The 20,223-nt window shown below is 67.7% G+C and overlaps 1 protein-coding gene across 6 annotated transcripts in view; it reads right to left on the reverse strand.

Moving 5' to 3' along the window:
* Nucleotides 1-20,223, reverse strand: part of CBFA2T3 (CBFA2/RUNX1 partner transcriptional co-repressor 3) — a 30,416-nt gene that overhangs the window by 3,857 nt on the left and 6,336 nt on the right. The window contains exons 1-11 of one of the 6 annotated variants that reach the window (XM_083794892.1): nucleotides 15,514-15,648; nucleotides 6,015-6,161; nucleotides 4,705-4,782; nucleotides 3,665-3,906; nucleotides 3,183-3,272; nucleotides 1,976-2,157; nucleotides 1,584-1,834; nucleotides 1,391-1,476; nucleotides 975-1,170; nucleotides 753-821; nucleotides 423-613 (exon numbers count right to left, since the gene is read on the reverse strand). In XM_083794892.1, the coding sequence (XP_083651018.1) occupies nucleotides 423-613; nucleotides 753-821; nucleotides 975-1,170; nucleotides 1,391-1,476; nucleotides 1,584-1,834; nucleotides 1,976-2,157; nucleotides 3,183-3,272; nucleotides 3,665-3,906; nucleotides 4,705-4,782; nucleotides 6,015-6,135 (1,506 nt within the window). In that variant the 5' untranslated portion in view covers nucleotides 6,136-6,161; nucleotides 15,514-15,648. Of the gene's footprint in view, nucleotides 1-422; nucleotides 614-752; nucleotides 822-974; nucleotides 1,171-1,390; nucleotides 1,477-1,583; nucleotides 1,835-1,975; nucleotides 2,158-3,182; nucleotides 3,273-3,664; nucleotides 3,907-4,704; nucleotides 4,783-6,014; nucleotides 6,162-14,322; nucleotides 14,584-15,513; nucleotides 15,649-20,223 lie in introns of those variants that run through there. The other 5 variants (XM_083794890.1, XM_083794889.1, XM_083794888.1 and 2 more) reach the window with 5 other exon arrangements.

Consider the following 20,223-nt stretch of genomic DNA (forward strand, 5'->3'; position numbering starts at 1 on the left):
CCGTACCACGTACCCAGTCTGTGCACCGCATCCCAAACCGCATACCCCAATCCTGGACCGTGTGCCACATCCCAAACCCCGTACCCAAACCCAGTCCGTGCACCACAGCCCAAACCACGTACCCTGCCCTGGGTTGTTAACCCATCCTGGACCACGCACCACAACCCAGATCATGCACCACATCCCGGGTTGTGTGTCACATCCTGGACCAGGCGCAGCATCCTGGACCGTGCACCACATCCCTGACTTTACACTTCTTATCCTGGACCACACGTCCTCATCCCAGACCATGCACCCCATCCCATCCTCACTCGGTGCAGGAGTTCCCACCCCACCAGCGGTGCCGCAGCCACCCCAGTGCTGCTCAGCAGGTCCCCAGCGCCCGTGCTGCCACCCCCCAGCCTCGTGCCCACCAGCCCCACCTCGCTCGAGTCCTCCTGCTGATTGATGACGGTCAGGGCATCCTCCGAAGCCTGGCGCTTGGCCTCGGCCAGGGCTCGCTCCATCTTGGCTCGCTCCGTCGTGATCAGCTCGTGGGCTTTGCGCTCGGCGTCCGACACGGCCTTCTGCAGCTCGGACATGGCCTGACGCTTCACCTCGTTCACAGCTTCTTCTGGAAGGAAGGTGGGTGAGCGTGGCACGGGGTGCGCAGGCACCCTGGGGGGCTCCCAGCCCCCTCCGGCCCCGCGGGCACGGGGAGGGGACGCAGTGGGGACGCTGCCGGCTGGGCACGCTGGCGGGGCCACACTCACCAGCCTTCCTCCAGATCTCCTCGGGCATGTAACCGGAGAGGGGCCGCGGCGCGAAGTCCCGGTGAGCGTCTGCGAAGAATCCAGGGGGGGATGACAACGCCGTTAGCAAAAGGCAACCCCCCCCCATGACCCGACCCCCCACTGGCCAAGCCGGTCCCAGGGGAACGGCACGGGCACCCCGGAGAGGGGCCGGGACGGGCTGCAGCCCCCCCGGGTCAATACCTAACTGGGGTGCCTCGGAGCTGGAGGAGCTGTTGTGGGGGCGGGCGGAGGGGGGGCTGCCTTTCTTCATGTCCTCGGCGTCGCTGAAGCGCCGAATCCAGTGGTTGAGCTCCTCGCGGTCGGCCTCCTGGCACCGCCGCAGCACCGTCAGCGACCGGCGCGTCTTCTCCACCATGTCCATGATGCAGTTCAGCAGCTGTGGGGGGGGCAACGGAGGGGCTGGGGGATGCGGCGCCGGGCGCTGGGGGGAAATCTGGGCTGCACAGGGTGGTGCTGGGGCCGTGGGAGCGAAGGATGCTCGGGACGAAAACCACAGGGGGACACGGTGGAAGTGGGGGGGCAAAGCGGGGTGGGCACAGCACGGCTGCCCCACGCATGCAGCGATTTGGGGGGGCCAGGCTGGGGGCTCTACGTACGTTGTTGAGGTGCTTCCACTCCTCCGCCCACTCCCTGTCGGTGAGCCGGTGGTCGATCACCTCCTCCTGGCGCGCCCCGTGCACCGCTGCAAGACAAACACAGGGCGGGGGTCAGCCCGGCATCACCCCCAGCCCCACGCTGTGTCCCCCCCCCACCCCCCAAAACCAAGGAGCGCGGGGGTGCTGAGCTCACCAGCGGGCCGCGGGCGCTCGCGGAGCTCCCGGGGGTCGGCGTGGCGGTAGGCGTCGCGGTAGTGGTGCGCCATGGCCATGTCCTCGAGGCGGTAGTGCTGGGGCAGGGGGGCGGCGGGGGGCGGCAGCCCGTTGGGTGCGTGGCTCAGCCCGTTGCTGGGGCTGTAGCGCTGCGCGGGGCTCATGGTGCACGGCCGCTTGCTGAGGTGCTCGGGGTGCAGGGGGTCGCGGTCCAAACCGTTCTCTTTGGTCCTGGGGGGAGCGGGGGAGGTCGGTCCCCGCGGGGTCCCCGAGCACCCGTGCGCAGCCCCGCGCCTGGGCGCCCGTTCCCGCACCCAGCGCGCCCGTGCTGGCGGGCTGCGCCCCTAAAAGTGGCATCCCGTGCGCCCTCACCTGTCTGGTGTCCTCCTCTTGCCGCTCTCGCTGACCTCCAGGAGCAGCTCGGAGGAGTCGATGGGAGAGGAGGCGTTGGCGTCCAGCAGCAGCTGCTCGTGCTGGGCCAGGTACTGCGCCGGGCTCTGCTTGGCCATGCGGGCGCAGTGCAGCAGCTCGCGCTGCAGCAGCGGCAGGTTGGCCTGCGAGGGGAGCGGGAGTCCAGAGCCCACCACGGCACGGCCGCGCTCCCCCCAAAATCATCCACCCCCAGCCACCCCAAGCCTCCCCATCCCTCGAGTTCTCACCTCGAGGACCTGAGCCCCCAGCCCTGGGGGGATCCCCAGCGGGTGCGCGCTCGGCACCGGGGCCACCCCCAACCCTCCTGGCACCCATGGGGCACGCGGGTGCCGTAAGCGGCCCACGCACCCGTGCACCGCGCCTGCGGATCAGCAGCGGCGAAGCAGCAGAAACACATTTCTGCCCGGGTGCCGCTGCTGCCAGCTCCGCTTTTCTCTTTAGGCAGCTGATCGGCAGCCAAGGCCCCATCTGTTGGACGCGTTAGCGCTCGGGGAGGAGATGCACGCTGCGGCCCCCGCCCCTTCCCCGGCTCAGGGAACGACCCCGAAAACCAAAAAAGCCCCCGAGTCTGGGAAGCACGCCGCGCCCGGCTGCTTGCACTTAGGGTAATGAGAAGCAGCTGGAGCCCAAGGTGGAAGCAGCTGGAGCAGGGTGCCGGGGCGGCCGGCGGCACGGGGCGTGCTGCTGGCCTCGGGGACACCGCGCTCGCTTGGTAAGGGGACAGCGGGGACGGGGGCTTCGTGTCCCCCCCCCGAGCAGCCCCGCTCAGCTCTGCCTTCCCTGCGGGGCGGCTTCCTGCTGCAAGGGCTGCGAAGGTGGCAGGGGGCAGGGTTTTGTTACTCCTCCGCTAACGAGGGGCGAGCGATGCCAGGCTCAAACATCTGCCACCCGTGCCCGCGCTGCCAGGAGTGCCGGCAGTCGGCGAATCCCTCCGGAGCAGGGTGGCAGTGCAGAGTCAGCACGAAATCAGAAGGAAAATTAAAGGAAAAAAAAAAAAAGGGGGGGGGATTTTTAATGAATTGCAAATGGTTTCCAGATTGGCCTAACCCCGTGCGTTATTGCAAACAGCTCCACGAGCGCCTCGGCCTGATGGGACTGCCCGTGCGCGGGGGGATTTATACGCCCGGGGGCCGTGCAGGGCACCCACCTTCAGGAAGGGGATGACGAAGGGCCGCAGCGGGAAGTTGGTGGCCTCCTGGAGCTTGGCGTGGAACTCCTCGATGGTGAGCGTGGAGTTCTGCGGGGACAGCCGGGGCTCAGCACCAGCCGCTCGCAGCCCCCAACCCACCCTGCGCCCCCTGGGGCCGCTCCCCTGCTCTGCTCCCCACCGGCTCTGCCAAGCTCAAGGGAAAACCCCGCAGGGTTTGCTGGTGGTGCGAGCAGTGGGGACCCAGCTCCGCACTGTGGCCATGCCAGCGGCATCCGCTCCATCCATTTCCCACCCAGGGAACCATGAGATGCCCCCGTTTTTCCAGAATTTAAGTCAACTCAGCACCAAGAGGCTCCTCATTTAGCATCATCTCCAACCTCAAATTAAAAATCAGGAGCCCCGGTTGGCGGCAGGGCTGGGGCATCACCCGCCAGCCCCAGGGGCTCCCCAAAAGCGGTCCCCGCGCCCGGCGAACGTACCACGAGCCCCAGGACGAGGGTGCGCACCCGCTCCCCGATCTCGGGCGAGATGTCGTTGCCGAACTGCTGCAGGGTGGTGAGGAAGCGCTTGAGCTTGCTGAGCTGGCGGGCGCCGCAGGCCGGCGGGAGCTGGTGGGTGGAGAGGGAGGCGGTGGAGGAGGTGGCCGGCCCGTTGCTGAAGCCGTTGGGGGTGGACGGGGCCCCGTTGATGGCGGTGGGCGAGTGGCTGCTGCCGTTCATCACTGCAAGCGGAGAGGAGGGGAGCTGAGAGCGGGCGGCCGTGCCACGGCGGCGGGCTGGGGGGGACCCGGGCATCCTGCCGGGCACCAGGGGGCTGGTGTCCTCCCACAGCCTGGGGTGCCCCGGGATGCTGCTGCACCCCCGGAGCAGCGCGTGGCAGATGCAGGGAGGGCGGACAGGCTGTGCTGAGGGCCTGATCCCGCTCCTTGACATTCCGGCAGCCAAGAGCTGCCAGAAGCTGCTGGCCGTTCCCTGCTCTGCCCATCCAGGAGCCTTCACGTGGATGCTGCCCACAGCATGAGGGGCGGACAGGACCCCGCCACACAACAGGGCGCCCCATTCCCGTGCCAGCCCTCGGCACAGGGACCTCTCCGTGGGCAGCATGGGTCACAGCACCCTGCAGCCCGTCCCCTCTGCGCAGAGCAGCCTCGCACCCCTCCGCCAGCACCCAGGCGTGCACCGTGCTGCTCCCACCATCGCCCTGACCTGGTGCTGCTGGTGCCGCAGCCCTGCCCTGCCTGCCCTGCCCGCTTCCGCAGCCTCCCGCTCGCTCTCCGGCCGGCCGGTCCCAGCCGCCCACTAAAGAGGTGCCAAAAATAACCCCCGGCCACAACTGCTTTTATTCCCACAACAGGTGCGTGACTAAGTTAGACGCCGCACGTGTCCCTCGGCCAGGCCAGGGACGGGGTTTGCATCCTTGGGACAGGGCAAGGAGAGGGGCTGGGGGGGCAGCGCCCTGCCGGGGGGGCTCGGGCTGCGTCTCGGGTCTCTCATTAGAGCGCACGTTTCATTTTACTTACAAAGACAGACCATCGACCATTTCAAGCAACCATGAAAACGGCCGCGAGGCAGAAACGTCGGAGGGCCAGCGTCTCGATCTGCAAGCAAAATAAAACACGCTATGATGAGAGAGCAGAGGCGGCAGCTCTTGGCCGGGGGTCCCGTTGGGCACGGCCCGCTCGTCCTGTGTCCTGCAAAGCCGCGCGGAGCCCGACGTGCCGGGGATGGAGCCGGGTCCGTCTGCCCCACACAGCCCAAGGGAGGGCTCAGAGGATGCCCCCCTCCTCGTATGGTCCCTGCCCAGCCCCGACTCGGGGGGCAGCTTGTGGAAATTCCCCGAGACCAAGAAAAACCGAGACTCCATCCCGAGCCCTGGCGGGGATGGCAGCAGGCTGCCCACACCGTCCCCACACCAGCGGGATGGGGACGCCTGCACCAGCCCCGCACACGGAGCCCCGCGTCCGCTGCAGGGCTCGGATTAAAAAGCAAAACCCATCAGAGCGCAGAGAGCACAATCCGATTTCTAATTAGAGAACATCTGGTTGGGAGCGCAGCAGGGCCACAGCAGCCAGCGTGGCTGGGGAGGCTGCGGCTTGGGGTGTCGTTTTGGGGTTTCTCAGCGAGAAGCAGGTACGAGCAAAACCCCCACACGTGCATGCCCAGGGAGACATCACGGCGAAGCCAGAGGAGCCGCTTGCTGTGGCCACCACTGCTCTGGTGGCAGGGACAGCCCCCTGCCCACCCTGATCCTGCCCCGCCATGTGCCAGCGCTGGGACACCAGCGTGGGGACCAACCCCAGTGTGAGCCCCGTGGGTGCGCGATGAGCCCACGGAGCACGGGTGCAGCCGGGGCTCCCCCAACTCACACACTAGAGACAAGTCCCAGCGGAGCGCCCTGACGCCACCGCTCTGTCACCTGGGCACAGCCAGCAGGTCCCCACCACCACGACCAGCCGTGACACTGCCCCACACCGCCTGGTGCCACACGCACCCACGTGGCCGTGCCCAGCTCCGAGCCCTGCCGCCTCCTCCAGCAGCTCCGTGCAGGGGGGGGCACACGCTGCTCCGTGCCCCCGTTTGGTGACCGCACAGCAGGAGACCAGGACATCCCTGTCCCCGAGCACCTCGCTAGGGGTGGGCAGAGCACACGCAGCCCAGAGCCCTTCTCCAGCGCACGAACGGGGATCGCCACCCCACGGCACGGCCAGCACCGCACAGGGCGACGAGGTCGCGACGGATCCCGAAGGCAGCGCGTGGCCGAGGGACCCGGGCAGCCTCCCTGCCCGCCATCCCATCCCATCCCCGTCCCCATCCCCGTCCCCGTACTCACTGGTGCTGGGCGTGAAGGAGGGGTGGCGCGTGGCTCCCTGCGTGACGGCCGGCGGCGGCGGCGGCATGCTGGGCGGCGTGGACCTGGGCTGCGTCTTGACGTCGGCCGGCGAGTCGGGCATGGTGGCGGCCCGCTTCGCCGCGGGATCTGCGGGGACAGGGCGCGGGCGGTGAGCGGGGCGGCGCCGCGGGTGCCAGCCCCTGCCCGGCGGGTCAGGGCCTCGGGGACCTCGGGCATCTCCGGTCCCCAGGTGGAGTGAGAGCGCAGGGGCGGCGGGGACGGTGCCTGGTGTCCTGTGGCCCCGTAGGATGGTGGGGACGGCGCCCCGCATCCGTGCCCTGCATCCTCCACGGATGTGTGACACTGGAGAAGGGACAGGGCACTGCTCTGTAGGCGCTGCCCTGTGCCACACGAGGTCCACACCTTCTGCATGGCACAGCTCGGGCTCACGAGCAGCGTTATCACAGATGCCATCCCTGCAAAGCCACCGCTGTCACACGCCGGCACCCTCCTGCCGGCAGCTCCCTGCCCATACGTTTGGGAACCCCGTGCCCAGGATGCCCGCTAGCGCCTCGCCAGCCCCAGGAGCTGTGCTCAGGGCGATTGCGGTCATCGTGGTGCCGGGCAGGGACCGCGCACAGGCAGCAAATCGTGGGTTCGTGACAGCCGGTGCACGATGCTGCTCCCTGTGTCACCCACTCAGTCTGAAGCCCAGAGGATGCCGTGCCTTGCCATGCCATGCTGAGCCATGCCGAGCCATGCCGTGCCATGCCAGGTGACCGTGAGCATGGCAGCTGCGCAGGTCTGTCACCATCCCGGCCAGGGTCCCCGCTGCACGCAGCGGGCTCGCCACCAGGCACGGCTGCTAACCACTCGCCTAATACGCACGCCTAATCCGCTGCAACTGTCGGGAGATTAATCGAACCCTGCGAGAGCACATGGTCCAGGCTAAATAAAACCGGGGCCTCGTCCCGAGCGAGATGCTATCAGGGCTCGTCCTGCAGCCGATGCCACGTGGGGAGGACCGGCGAGCCAGGAGGGCTGGTGGTCACCACCGCGGTCCCACGGCATCCCTGGCACTGTTTGAGCGTCCTTGGCTGGAGCCACCCGCGTGCACGGTCATCCTGCAAACACCTGGCACTGCGAGCTGTGGTTCGCCTTTCTGCGCTCCCTTCTCCCTCTCCAGCCGCAGGAGAAACCCCCAAGGATAAACAGCACCTCTGCCGTGAAGCGGCAGTTTGTTTACGGGGTCTGCCAAAACAAATGGGACGCTCTGAAAAACACCTCGGATTTTCCTTGCCACGGGGCTGGGAACGGCTCCTCCAGGCAGGACAGAAGAGAACTGTTGGAAGATGCTGGGGGGGGGGAGAAATGATGCCGGGAGGTGCCTGGCTCGCACCCCGACCTGCAGCCTCCCTCCCACCTCCTGGGCCCGTTGTGTGGCTTCGCAGCTTCACGCCGGGTGTAACGGCCCCGGTGGGAGGCGCGAGGGGTGGTGAGGGGGGCGCAGCCCCCACCGGTGCTTCGGGCTGGAACCAGCTCTGGCCGCCTGCATGGAGACGTGCCCGCCAGCTCACGAGGCTCCAGCACCAGAAGGGAGGCAGAGCAAGGGGTTTGCGCGGTCCCGTGCCACTCAGCGGAGCAGGATCCGGCCCTGATGCCAAAGAGTGCGCCAAGGGGAGGTCAGGCCTCAGCCCACAGGTGCCCTCGTGATGGTGCCAAGCCCAGCCCCTGCTGAGTCCCCCCGTGCTGCATGGGGACGGGGGAGAGCCCTGGCACAGCCGGGGGGCTGCCGTCCACGTGGCCCCCGCGAGCCCACCATGGGGCAGCTGCGAGCGCCGACGGTGCCTTCATCCACAGAGCGTGCGACAGGGCACAGCCAAATCCTCCTCGGCTCAGCACCCCCGGGCAGCAGCCCCTGCCCTGCTCGGCAAAGCACGGATCTGGGCATCCTTCCCCTCGGCCAGCGTCTCCCCAGGCAGGGGCACGGCGCGGAGGCAGCGGGGCTCGTCCAGCTGGAGGAGAAGGTGGGGAGGGGGCAGCCTGGGGACCCTGTGCCACGGCACCTGCCCCACGCTCCCCGCACGGATCCGGCTCCGAGGGGCTGCAGCGGAGGGGCCTGGCTCTGCCTGGGCTTGGGGGAAAAAGCACAAATCCGCTCATCCTGGCGCCGGCACGGCTGCTCCGCAGCTTCCCATCAGGAGGAAAGTCTCCGCGAAGCTGAACAAACACCAGGGGAAACTGCGTCTGGGTGTGTTATTTCTCTCTCTCTCTCTTTTTTTTTTTCTTCTCCTTCTCTTGAAGCCATAAGTTTTTCCTGCTGCGTTTGCAATCCAAACACCGCTGCGCGGGCACGGGAGCAAGAGGCAGCCCCCGAAGTGCCGGATTTCTCGGTGCCGAAGCCCAGAAGCGCCCAAAGCAAACAGAGCCAGGCCGCTGGGACACTCGTGCGCCCCGGTGGCACCGTCCCCGCGGCGTCACATGCGGCAGCAGCAGGACGCTGCCCCTCGCTTCGCCAAACCACCCTGGAAACCCCGGCTTTTGCCTCCAGCCCCACGAAGCTCCCCCGAGGCTCTGAAGCGCCGGTGACAGCGGCAGCCCAGCCACGTCCTGCTGTCCTGCCACGTGTCCCTCCGTCCGTCCTTCCCTCCCCGTCGGCGGCGGGCGGTCGCCAGCCCATGCCCAGGCTCTGCCCCCCTGGCAGCGCCTCCGAGCGTGGCACCAATTCCCCGGCACTGCTCAAACTCCACTGGAATCCTTTTTTTTTTTTCCCTTTCCTTTTTTTTTTTTTTTTTTTTTCTTTTTCTTTGGGGTAATTTGTCCCAGCCGCTCGGGGCTGTGTCTGTTTTCCTACATCTGGTTTCCATTAGGCCTGTGCAGCCCAGATGAATAAGTAATAATATAAAAATAAAAGGATTAGTATTTTCTCCTTCGCTGGACGGAGCGGGGCCGTACCCCGCCCTGCCTCCCGGTGGGAATCAGATGCCGAACCCCATGCACCCCCCGACCCCGATTTGTCACACCGGAGGCCTTAACCCCCCGTGTGCTGGCTGGGGACGGTCCCCACTGGTGACACACGGGCACAACCGTGACCACTGCCACCTCTGTGGGCACCGAGGCTGGGCACCACGTGCACCGGCCAGCTTCCCAAGCCCGGGGGTGCAAATCCTCCTGCTGTGCCCCCTGCTCTCTGCAGCCTTTGGCCAGGCCTTGGGCTGGCTGGGGACAAGGACAGGGACTTGCCAGTCCCTGTGTGGCTGCATGGCACCCAAAGGCTGTGCCCTGTCCGCTTCCCTGGGCACGGAGCCAGCCCGGTGCAGCAGAGGCTGTCGGAAATCTCCGGCTCCCTGCGAGCCTCCCGGCGAGGCTTTGCCATCGAGGAAGGGGTTAAAAGGGAATTAAAAGAACAGCATCTTTCATGCTCTCCAAATGGCCACAAATGAAATCCAGATGCTGGAGGCGACGTCTCCCCGAAGCCAGGCTGCCTCCCAAACAAAGGAAAGCATTCCTGCTGCTCAGCTGCTGGTGCCACGGGGGCCAAGAACAACTCCCCGATAAGATCGCGAGGGCCGGAGCCGCTCCATCTGGACCGCGTTAGGGCAGCGCTCCGCGCTGGCGGCCGGGCAGCGGCGGCGGCCACGCTCCCACGTGTGCGAGCCGGGCACGGGTGGGGGGAACCGCAGGGCGCCGGCGCCCCCGAGCTCCGTCCAGCACCCCACGGTGGGTGCACGCAGCGCCGGCCACCCCGGTGTCTTCCTGGCGCAGAGGACGGGCGCGTTACGGAGGCGCCCACGTCCCCAGTCCCAGCGCGGGCACCCCAGGGAGCAGCCAGAGTCGTGCGCCCGAGGCCGCGGGGCTGCTCACGGCACCACGTGCTCGCCAAGCCAAATCCTCCCCAGCACCCTGCTGTCGGCTCCGGGGGACAGCCCCGGCGTCAGGAAAGGTCCCGTCCCCGGGGACACGGTGACGATGGCAGGCACCTGGTGGGGGAGGACGTGGCTCACCCCGAATTGCGCACAAAGGGGAAGGAAGCAGGATGGTGGCGTGCCAGAAGGATGCTGCCCACCTCCAGGCCTATCACACGCCCATCGCCGGGGTGTCCCACTTCCCCGGGGGCTTTGCAAAGGCGTGATGGGGTGGCGAAGGAGCAGCAGCTGGGGCTGGGGTGCTGGACCCATGGGGCACCCCATGGTGAGGTGCTGGCAGTGCCCGGCCGAGGGAAGGCTGCTCTGCCAAGGGCTGGCTCCAGGCAGGGCCAAAGGGTGCAGGAGGAAACGGGGTGCAGGACAAAACGGGGTGCCCCCACGGCTCCCACCACCCTGGGCAGGTGGCACCAGCTCTTCCTCCTTTGCAGTGACAACTTTGTGCAGTTTCCCTGAAGCAGCACATTTTGGGGAGCCGGGCTGCAGGGTGTGTGTGTGGGGGGGGGGGGGAAGCGACGCAAGCCCCAGCACCAGTCAGCGCAAATGAAGCCTTTTAAAAGGAAATCAAATTAATTAAACCCTCTGCACAAGATGTAAATGAAACCTGGCTTCTGGCAGCTCCAGGCCCTGCGAGGCACTTGCAGGCGCTCTGCAAGCGGGGAGCTGTGCCCGCAGAGCGGCCGCCGCCACCAGGAAGTCGGGCAGCACGCAGACGCGCCCGGCACTGCGGGCACCCCGCCGTGCTTGGGCGTCCCCTGCTCGCAAGGATGCTCACCTTCCGGGCAGGGCACGTCCCTGCTCCCCCAAAATCCTGACCCAGGACGCGTGGTCGCACCACGCCATGCAGCCGGCGGATTTGGGCAGCCCGTGCCCCATACCATGCCCCACACCGGGACACTTTCAGCCACCCCACGCAGGGAACGCAGCGGGTTTCCCTTTGGCACATCCCAATTTCCTTCCCTTTCCGTGCAGCCCCATCACGAGCAGCACTCGGCTGGGTGGGCATGGCCGGGGTGCCTGCGCTCCCCGGGGATTCAGGGACCCCGAGCCCTGCCCGCTGCCCTGAGCAGCCCCCGGCCCCATAGGGGACCTGCAGCCCCCCCCGGGGCCCCAGCCGTCAGCTGCCGGTCAGCTGGAGCCAGGGTGGCGGGACAGGGAGGTTATTCTGATTTTCCTCAAAAAAAAAAAAAAAAAGGCAAGAAAAAAAAAAAAGCCCTCTCTGTTTTACAAGCCTTCATTTGCTATTGTTTATGTAAACAGGTAAATTGTTTCGTATCTCAATTAAAAACATCTGCCACATAAATGAATACCAATTAACTCATCCTGTTTTTAATTACTCTGTTAATTACACACAGGCAGCAAAAAGGATGGCAGGGGAATAGGGAAAGCATGCTTACAGCCCCCCCCCCCCTTCCCACCTTGCTCTTGGCAAGGATCCGAAATATGCCCAGATAATGATGGATTAAGGTGGCTGGTGAAAACAATGGCTCGTCGCCAGCTCCGGGGATTTCGGTTCCCTCCCCGCCCCCGGCCGGGTGCCTCACAGGGGTATTTCCCGTTGGCCTCCCCGTGACGCCCCCCGTTTCGGGAACCCCACCAGCGGTGCCTGCGTCGCCCCGGGACCACGGCACAGCCCGGCCGCCTCTCCCGGTGCCGTCCCCGTGTTGGCTCCCACGGCACATCCCGGGGGACAGCAGCCTCCGGAGCCGCACGGCCACGCGCGTGGTGGGAGGACGGAGGACGCGTTGCCCGTGCATCGTCCTCGTGGACCAAACACGCCCTGGGTGTGCCCGTGATGCTCGCGGGGATGAAGGCATGGGGCGAGCAGCCCAGCCGGCCCGGCAGCGATCGCCGGGTGACCCTCGTGCCGTCAGCTGCGCCGGCCTCGCACCCCCTCCCTCCCCTTCCCCGGCTGCGGGAAGCTTTCCAAGCAAGCAGATGGGGCAGGGGGAGCCGCGGCGGCGAGGAGGAGAGCAGAAAAGGCTATTTTCTCACGCTACATATTTTACAAGTCGAACATTTTGTGCAGTTCAGCCCTGCCTGTAAAACCGTCTCGGGACCGAGCACGGGGGCGCGCGAGCCAACGGCGGCGTGGGACCACGCCACCGGGCAGCCTGCGGCAGAGGGGCCACGAGTGGGGTCCCCACGCCCCCTCCCCACCTTTCCGAGTGGGGGACCTGATCCCCAGGTGCTGGGGGAGCACAGGATGGATCCTGGCCCACGACCATGAGCGTTGTGCCACGGAGCTGCCGCCTGCCCTGTCCCACCAGCAGCTCACGGCCGCGGGAGGAGGTGGGCACGCACACGCCCTGGCTGCTCCCCAGCTGTCCCGTGCACCTGGAAATTAAATATGCTCTCTAAACACGGCGAGCAAACAGAGGGTTCGTGCACCAGGCTTTGCGTGGGCACGCAGGGCGGCGCGAGGCTCGGGGCTGCCCTGGTCTGCGCACCACATCCTCCTTGCAACAGCTACCGGCGTGCCATGGGGCCACCAGGCCACGGCGTCCGTGCCGAAAAGGCGACCGATCCGGTGACAGGCTGCAGGAGGGGCGCCCCAAAACCAGGTTCCTGCCCAAGCTGCACAGCCAGGCACTCCTCGAGCAGGCAGAGCCCCCGGCTAAAACGCTCCACGCGCTTTTTGCTGCCACGTATGCACAGGGACGCTCGTGTCCGGAGGTGGCCTTGAGCAGGGACAAGTGGCACGAGCAACGAGGGGGCTGGGGACGCTTCAGAGGCATGGAGCAGTTGGGAAGGGAAGAAGTCCCCATCCACACGCCGACGGGGAGCTCCGTGCAGGTCCCCTCAGCGTGGGAACGCCGAGGCACCGCCAGCTCCCTGGGGACGCCGGGCCGGATCCTGCCCCGCAGGCGCCAGGACGGTGACGGCTCCGAGGGGGTGCCGAATCCAGTGGTGCATCCCCACAGCCTCCGGGCTGCTGCGTCGCTGACTCTTTGTCTCTTTTTAACCACAGGCTCCATTTCAAGGCAATTTTGCCCGTGCAAGATTTAATGCAATAACGCAGGAAAAAAATATTAATGAGAATTTTGAAAAATAAACAGGAAATCCTTCGGATGCTTTCTGGAAACATTGGTCAGCATCTTCCGAAGGAAAGCTGTGGGCTTGTCAAGGTGGGGTTGCCTCTGGGGAGGCTGAGCAAGCGGGGAGGGAAGGCAGAAAACAAGCTTCAGGAAATCTAAAAATAAGCCCAGACCCGGGCAGGGGCACTAACGCCAGCTCGGCACCCGCTGGGCTCTCACCTCTGCGCCCCAGCCTGGCCTCGCCCTGCCCAGTCCATCACAAAGCCCCCACCGAGCACCCCCGCTTCGGGTCCCCCCATTTCACCCCGTCTCTGCACCGAGCTCCCCGCTCCTTCCCAGCCCGGCTGCAGGATCAGGCCCTGATCTGCCCAAATGCTGCGCACCCTGCGACTGTGCCAGTCCGGCTGGGGGCAGAACCAGTGCTGGTGCTGGTGGCCGTGGTTGGTGTCCCCCGTGCCGTGGGGACCGGCTCCCTGCCCCGCAGGAGCACGCATCCCGCTGCCAACGCACGCTTACACCTCGCCAGCAGCCCTGTGCTCTGGGTCCAGCTCACCAGCAATGCCCTGAACCCGTTAAGAGACATTTAACGGTTTACGGGGTGTCTCTCACCGCCGGGGGTCTCGCAGCGCCCCACAGCGCTTCCCCGGGGCACAGGGGGGCTGCACGGCCGCAGGCAGGGAGCCGCACCGCCTCGAGAGCCCGCTGGAGATTTGAGCTGCCTGCATGCAGTGAGCAGAGCCGAGAGCCCATTTCCACGGCAAACCCAGGACGGGCGCACGCAGCCCACCCCAGCCACACCGCGGGGTCCCCGAGCTGCCAGCGCATCCCCGAGCCCCCTTCCCACACGTGCCACGGAAACGGGCAGAGCCTGGAGGCTGCTCGACCCTCCAAACCCACCGAACCGGGGCTGAGCACACCACCAGAGCATTTTCGCATCCTGCACCCTGCAAGTCCTCACCGTAAGAGGCAAATCCTGCATCCACACAAGGCCTGGTTGCTACCGCACCCAAAACAAGCAGCCAGCCCCGCGCCAGCACCCAGCACCACGGGAGAACGGCTCCTGCTGCCCGCGCCCCCCGGCTTTTCCTCCCCGCACCCCAACGCCTGCAGCCGCGCGTCTCCCATACGGAACGTGCCCAGCGCCCCGCCGTCACCGGGGAAAACCGTCTGGGCCTGCCGGGAAGCAGCAGGAGGGGAGAAACCCCCCACGCAGCCCAGCCCGTCTCCGGTCTCCTTCCCGGGGCTCCCCAAAAGCAAGCCCCCAAACTTCTCCCCGCGCCTCGGGGCTCCGCGGGACCCGCCTCAGCCGCCTGCGGGGACGCGAGCCCGGCTCTGCCAGCTCCTCACCCGAGCACCGGCGCGGGGCGGCGGGCGCCGGGGCCCTCAGCATCCTGCCCGGCCGCTGCTCCGCGCTCGCTGTGCGCTCTCGGGATGGATCCCCAGCATCTCCGTGCCCAGGCTGCCTCCGTGCACGCAGCAGAGCTCACCCCGCCGAGGTGCCGAGCAGGCGAACGGCTGCGGAGCGTCTTCGAGTCGCTCGGCAAAGGGGCGCGGGATTAATATTCCTTTTAATTAAAGGCAGAAAAATCTCTTTGTTCCTGAGCAGAGAGAAAACAACAGAGGGAAGAGCTCCGGAGCTCCTTCTAAGCGAGAGACGAGACCATCGCTTAGATCCAAAGGCACTGTCAACGCGCACGTGACCCCGAATTAAAAAAACAAAATGAAACCCGGCAGCAGCGGCGGCAGCTCTCCGGCACCGAAGGGAAGTTGCAAAGTTTTTCTTGGCTAACGGGAAAAAAATATATAAAAAATAATAAAAAAAAATAAAAATCCAGCAAAAGGTGCCCGCGAGCAGCCGAACGGGGGTAGCACGGGGGGAGCCCTGGGTGCGGCGGGCGAGCTGCAGCCCCCCCCGTCCCCCCCGGACCCCCGGGGGCAGCTCGCAGTGGGGCAGTGCCGACCCTCGCCCCCTGCCCCGTCCCCGGGGAGCGCCCCCGGGCACGGCCGGAGGCTCCGGTGCGCGTTCACCCGGGGGGGGGGGGGAACCGGGCCGGGCCCCGCTGCAGCCCCGCTGCCCTGCCAGGGACCGGGCGGGCTGGGGCACCGGGAGCCTCCCCGGCACCGGCACCATCCCCGACGCTGGGAGCGTTCCCCGGGCACCGGCAGCACCCCCGACACCGGCAGCACCTCCGGTCACTGGGAACGTTCCGGGGGCGCAGGGAGCACCCCGACACCGGCAGCACCCCGGGTACCAGCAGCACCCCCGGGCACCGGCAGCATCCCCCGAGCGCTGCGCACCGGGAGCTTTCTGCAGGCGGCGGCAGCGCCCCGACACCGGCAGCACCTCCCGGTACCGGCAGCATCCCGGTCCCCCGCGCACCGGCGGCACCTCCCGGTACCGGCAGCACCCCCGGGTACCGGCAGCCCCCGACACCGGCAGCATCCCCCGGGTACCGGCAGCCCCCTAACACCGGCAGCCCCCCGACACCGGCAGCGCCCCGCTCCCCGCGCCCCCGGCGCCCCGTGCCCGGCCCTTACCGTGCTGAGGAGCGGCGGAGGCGTGCGCCAAGTCCCGAGGCAGAACCGAGCGGTGCCGGCAGAACCGGCGGCGGCCCCCGGCGGCGGCCCCGGCCCCGTTAAGGCCGGCGCGGGCGGAGCGCGGCCCCTCGGCGGCGGCTGCCCCCGGCACCTGCCCGCCGCCCCTCGCCGCCGCCGCCGCCGGGGGCCGCCAGCCCGGGGGTCGGGGCGCTGCCCCCCCCCGGGGCCGGACACCGGGGGACGGAGAGGGGAGGGAGGGGAGGGGGGGGACGGCCGGGAAGGGGGAGGGCGGAGAAGCCCGGGGGAGAGCCGCGGGGGCCGCTTCACCCGCTGAGCATCCCCCGGCGCCGCGCCCCCCGGCCACGGGGCGCCCCGCGGCCGAGCTCCGTGCCGGGCCGGGCCGCCCGCAGCCCCCGCTGCCGCCCCGCCGCCCGCCCGCCCCGGAGTGAGCGGCGCCCGCCCCCGCCGCCGCCTTACACCGAGCCGCCGCCGATCCCGGCAGGGGGCGCCCCGCCGCCGCCGCCGGAGAGGGGGGGGGGGGGCCCCGGTGCGCGGTCGGGGAGGGGGCGGTGGGAGCCGGGGCGGGGGAGGTGGGGGGGGGGGACGCACAAGGGAGCGGGGGTTGCGTGGGGACACGGGGAGGTAAAGGGGTGGGGGGGGTGCGAGGGGGTGCACGGGGGTCGGGGGGTGCGGGGGCGGTGGGAAAGGTTGGGGGGGTGCCGAGGGTTGGGGGCTGTAAAAGGTTTGGGGTTTGCCGAGGGTTGGGGGTTGCAAATGTTTCTGGGGGCGACGAGGGGCTGGGGCTGGGGTTTGCAGGGGCTGGGAGGTGTCGGCGTGGGGCTGGGGCACGGCTCGGTGCCCTCACCGGGCTGGCAGGGGGCTGGGGGAAGACACAGGGGGCTGGCACCCCAAGGGCTTGGGGGGCTGCGAGGGGCTGGGGCTGCGCTCGCTTTGCTTCCGTCCCCGGCTGTCCCGGGGATGCCCGCGGGCCGGGGTTGCAGTGGGAGCAGCCACACGTGCAGCCGCAACATCTGTGCAGGGCGAGCCCCACGGGCACCCCGCGACCCACGCACCCACCCCGGCCTGGCCTCAGGGTCCCCCCGGCCCCACATGGCCTCATCCAGGCTGCCCGGGGTGGCCGCACAGCACCGGCACCGCGGGGATGCCCACGGAGGTGGCGCGTGGCTCCCTGCCCACGCCGGGTGCCCGGCGCACCCATCCTGCACGCCCGGGCCCTCCTGCGTGCCCTATGCTGGTTGGGGGGGGGGGGGGGGCACTAAAAGTGTCCCTACCCCCCCCAAACCCTACTACGATGTTATTGCTGGCTAGCGCGAGCCCTGCTAATTTCCCCGCGAGCTGAAGCCCTGCCTCTTTGCGTAATTACTCGGCTTGGCAGCTGCCTTCCCTCTGCGAGTTGCCGCCAGGAGCCCCTGCCGCCCCGGGTGCTTGTTGCATTACTCATCCGCTCCGCTCCCCAGGGCGCAGGGCGCTGGGCACCGCGGCAGCCCTGCCGGGCGGCGGGGCACCGCCACGGCACCACCAGTGCCAGGGCACCCATGGCACCACCGCTGCAGAGGTGCCGCGCAGCCGCCGCACGACGTGCACGACGCGTGGTCGCTGTGCGGCCGTTGCGCGGCCACTAAATGACCGTTGCGTGGCCAGTAAATAACACTGCGTGGCCAGCAAACAACCACTGCCTGGCCAGTAAACAGCCACTGTACGTCCAGGCTCCCAGCTGCATCACCTCGGGTCGCAGGACGGCGCTGCCCCATCCCACCCCAAGGTGCTGGCAGCATCGCCCCCTCCCAGCTCCTGCCCCCGCGCACGGAGCCCTCCTGCTGCCTGCACCCCCCCCCCGCCCTGCTCCTCCCAGCCCCGAGCGCTGGGGTTGCCCCAGGAGCACTGGGGTTGCCCCAGGAGCCCCTCGAGCGCTGGGGTTGCCCCAGGAGCCCCTCGCTGGGAGCACCACGGTCCCGCCACCGAGGCCCCGCGGGCGCAGCACCGTCCGCCCCCGCGCACAGCTGCGCGCCGTGCTGCCGCCCGCCGGGCTTCGCCACGGCAGCCCTGGCTGGCACATGCAAATGCAACGGCGTGGGTGCATCTGGGCACGTGGTGCATGGCGCAGCACCCCCCCGGCGCACAATTCCCAGGTTCGTGGAGCACCCGGGCATCCCGAGAGCACTTCCCGAGGCTGAGCCCCAGTTTCAGGAGGGGGCTGTGGGGGTGGCCACGCTCTCAGCCAAATATGCTGTCCCCCATGTGCGCCCCGTGCCCTGCAAGCTGTTAAATTCACGGAGAAGTCCACCAGTAACTGTCCAGCTGGTGAAGCCCAGCCAGAACCCAAGGGTGACCAGCGCTGGCCCTGCAGCCACCGACCTGCAGGTAACAGCTGCAACCTTGCCGGCTTTGGTTCATTTTGGGTGTAGATGCAGGATGCTATCGAGTCCCTGCTGGCTCCGAGCAGCCACCCGCCCGCGGTGGGACGAGCCGGTGGCAGCGGCACCACGACGTGCACGGGGCACCGTGGGCGGGGGGTGGGGGCCCCGCCGTGTCCCCCCCGGCGGCGTTTGGGTGGCAGGGTCTGCCTCGTCTCTATTCCGCGCGCGCAGCCTGTAATTTTGGTCTATTGAAGTCATAATTCACCACTGAGAAAATAAACATTTGTGTTAGCTCGCTTTATTCGGCGGGCCTCGTCTGAATGTTAATAACGCCCTGCCGGCGGGCTCGCACGTGGCCTCGGCCGCCGGGACAGACCCGGGCACCCGTGGCCGTGCCCGTGCCACCTCCTCGCCTGTGGCAAGCTGTCACCCACTGTCCCATGCCATCCCTGGAACCCTACAGATCGGAGATGAGGAGGGAAGAGTCGCGTTGTGCTATACCGGGGATGACGACGGAGCTGGCGGCGAGGCCACCTCAAAAAAAGGCAATAATTTGGGGGATGAAACCTGAGGCATGTCCAAAAGCCCGCACCCGTCCCTGGGTCAGTTTGTGCAGTTTTGTGGGTGCTCCCTGGGCTGCGCTGTCCCCAGCAAGGGCTGGGGGGCACTGGGGTGACCCCCAGGTGCCCCGCTCCAGCCCCAGCCCTGGGCAGGGCTGCCCAGTCCCCGGCTGGGTTCCCCTGGCACCGGGTGCTGGGTGTTGGCGCTGGGGGCTGGTGCTTTCCCCTCCGCATTTGCATCTTCCCAGCCTTTATCTTCCTCCCAGTCTCTGTATTGCTGCAATTACAGACACTTTAAAACACAATGATCTGGCTGTTAGTGTGATGGATGACAGAACCTTTCTGTCTGGTTTAAATCACTGCCGAGAGTGAGCAAACTTCCCCGCCTTAACCCCTTCGTGCCCCTCAGCCCTCTCCGGAGCCAGCCCTGCCGCTGCCACGCACCCCACGGGCACGCGTGGGTCCCACGGCAGCCTGAGACCGGTGCCGTTAGAGAAACCCCACCTTCCCTCGGCTCACACAGGGACGGATGCAGCACGGTGGTGCAGGCGATGGGGCATCCCCAGCCCCGCACCGCCAGCAGCCCTGCGTCACCGCCGTGGGAGAGCATCACGGAGCGAGCGGCCAGGCCGGCAGATGAGCACCTGCGAGGGGCCGATAGGCTGCCTGGATCCGTCCCAGCGCAGGGCCTGGCCGTCCTTCCCAGCAAATCTGGAGCCAGGGCAGGATGGGGTCCTGCCACCCTCTCCAGCCCCACGGCTTCCCAGAGAGGCTGGAAACTTCTGTAAGGGCTTTGTGTCGCTCATGCCACCGCGGGACTGATGGCTCGGCGTGCAGCCGGCCAGCACGGGGACGAGGTGCACGTGTGGTGTCAATTCGTGCTCCCTTCGTGGCGAGGAGATGGCATCTCCTGCTGCTGAGCACCAGCCCTGTGCCCACCAGCACCACCATCCAGGTGCCGCGGTCCCATGGGGTGGCGATGGCACCGCAGCGCACCGCTTCTGCTCGCAGGCGCCGCCCGCTGCGGGTGCGCGGAGGAGGGATGTCCTCGTGCACGAGGCTCGGGGGGCTCCTGAGGACCTGCCTCATGCAAAGGGGGTCCCCGAGACACGGCCTGGGCACCTGTGAGGGCATGGAGGGAGAGGTGGGGTGTCCCAGTGTGGCCATGCCCTGGGACCGGTGTGTGCGTGCCCAGGGAGCGAGGGCGATTGTGCCTGGTGAGCCTGGCAGGTCTGGCTCCCCCAGCCCCCTCCCCGACCTCCCCGCAGCCCAGTGTCCTCCTCAGCCCCCAAATTTCCCAGCACTCCAGTAAGATCTGATCGCTCTTCAGGCCGTGTCCCCCCTTCCCAAGCCTCAAGCCTTGTAAGAGAGCCCTCGGTGCTGGTTTCTCGCACCTTCCCCCTCGCCGTGCCGTGAGTCATCCCCGTGCCGCCGCGCAGACCTGCTCTGCCGCGCCGGGGCTCGTCTGGGGGCGAAGGCACCGAGCCGTGCCCGCGCTCAGCCCCAGCGTGCCGCAGGTTTCCTGTGTCACCCCCAGGAGTCTGGCTGCCCGTCTGGGTCTCTCAGTCTCTATCCTCAAGCTCACAGGGAGCCGAGCGTCTCCGGGTGCCTCTCTGCGGTGCTTTGGCCATGGCAGGGGTGCCAGCCTGGCGCAGCACCAAGCAGGGCATGGGGACAGCGTGGAGCAAGCCCTTGGTGATGCAGAGCCCGTCACCTTGTCTGCGTGCACGGACGCGGTGGCCTTAATCCCAGCTCCCAAATCCATCCCCGGG

Source organism: Anser anser (genome assembly GCF_964211835.1).
Source record: "Anser anser genome assembly, chromosome: 11".
Classification (NCBI taxonomy): Eukaryota; Metazoa; Chordata; class Aves; order Anseriformes; family Anatidae; genus Anser; species Anser anser.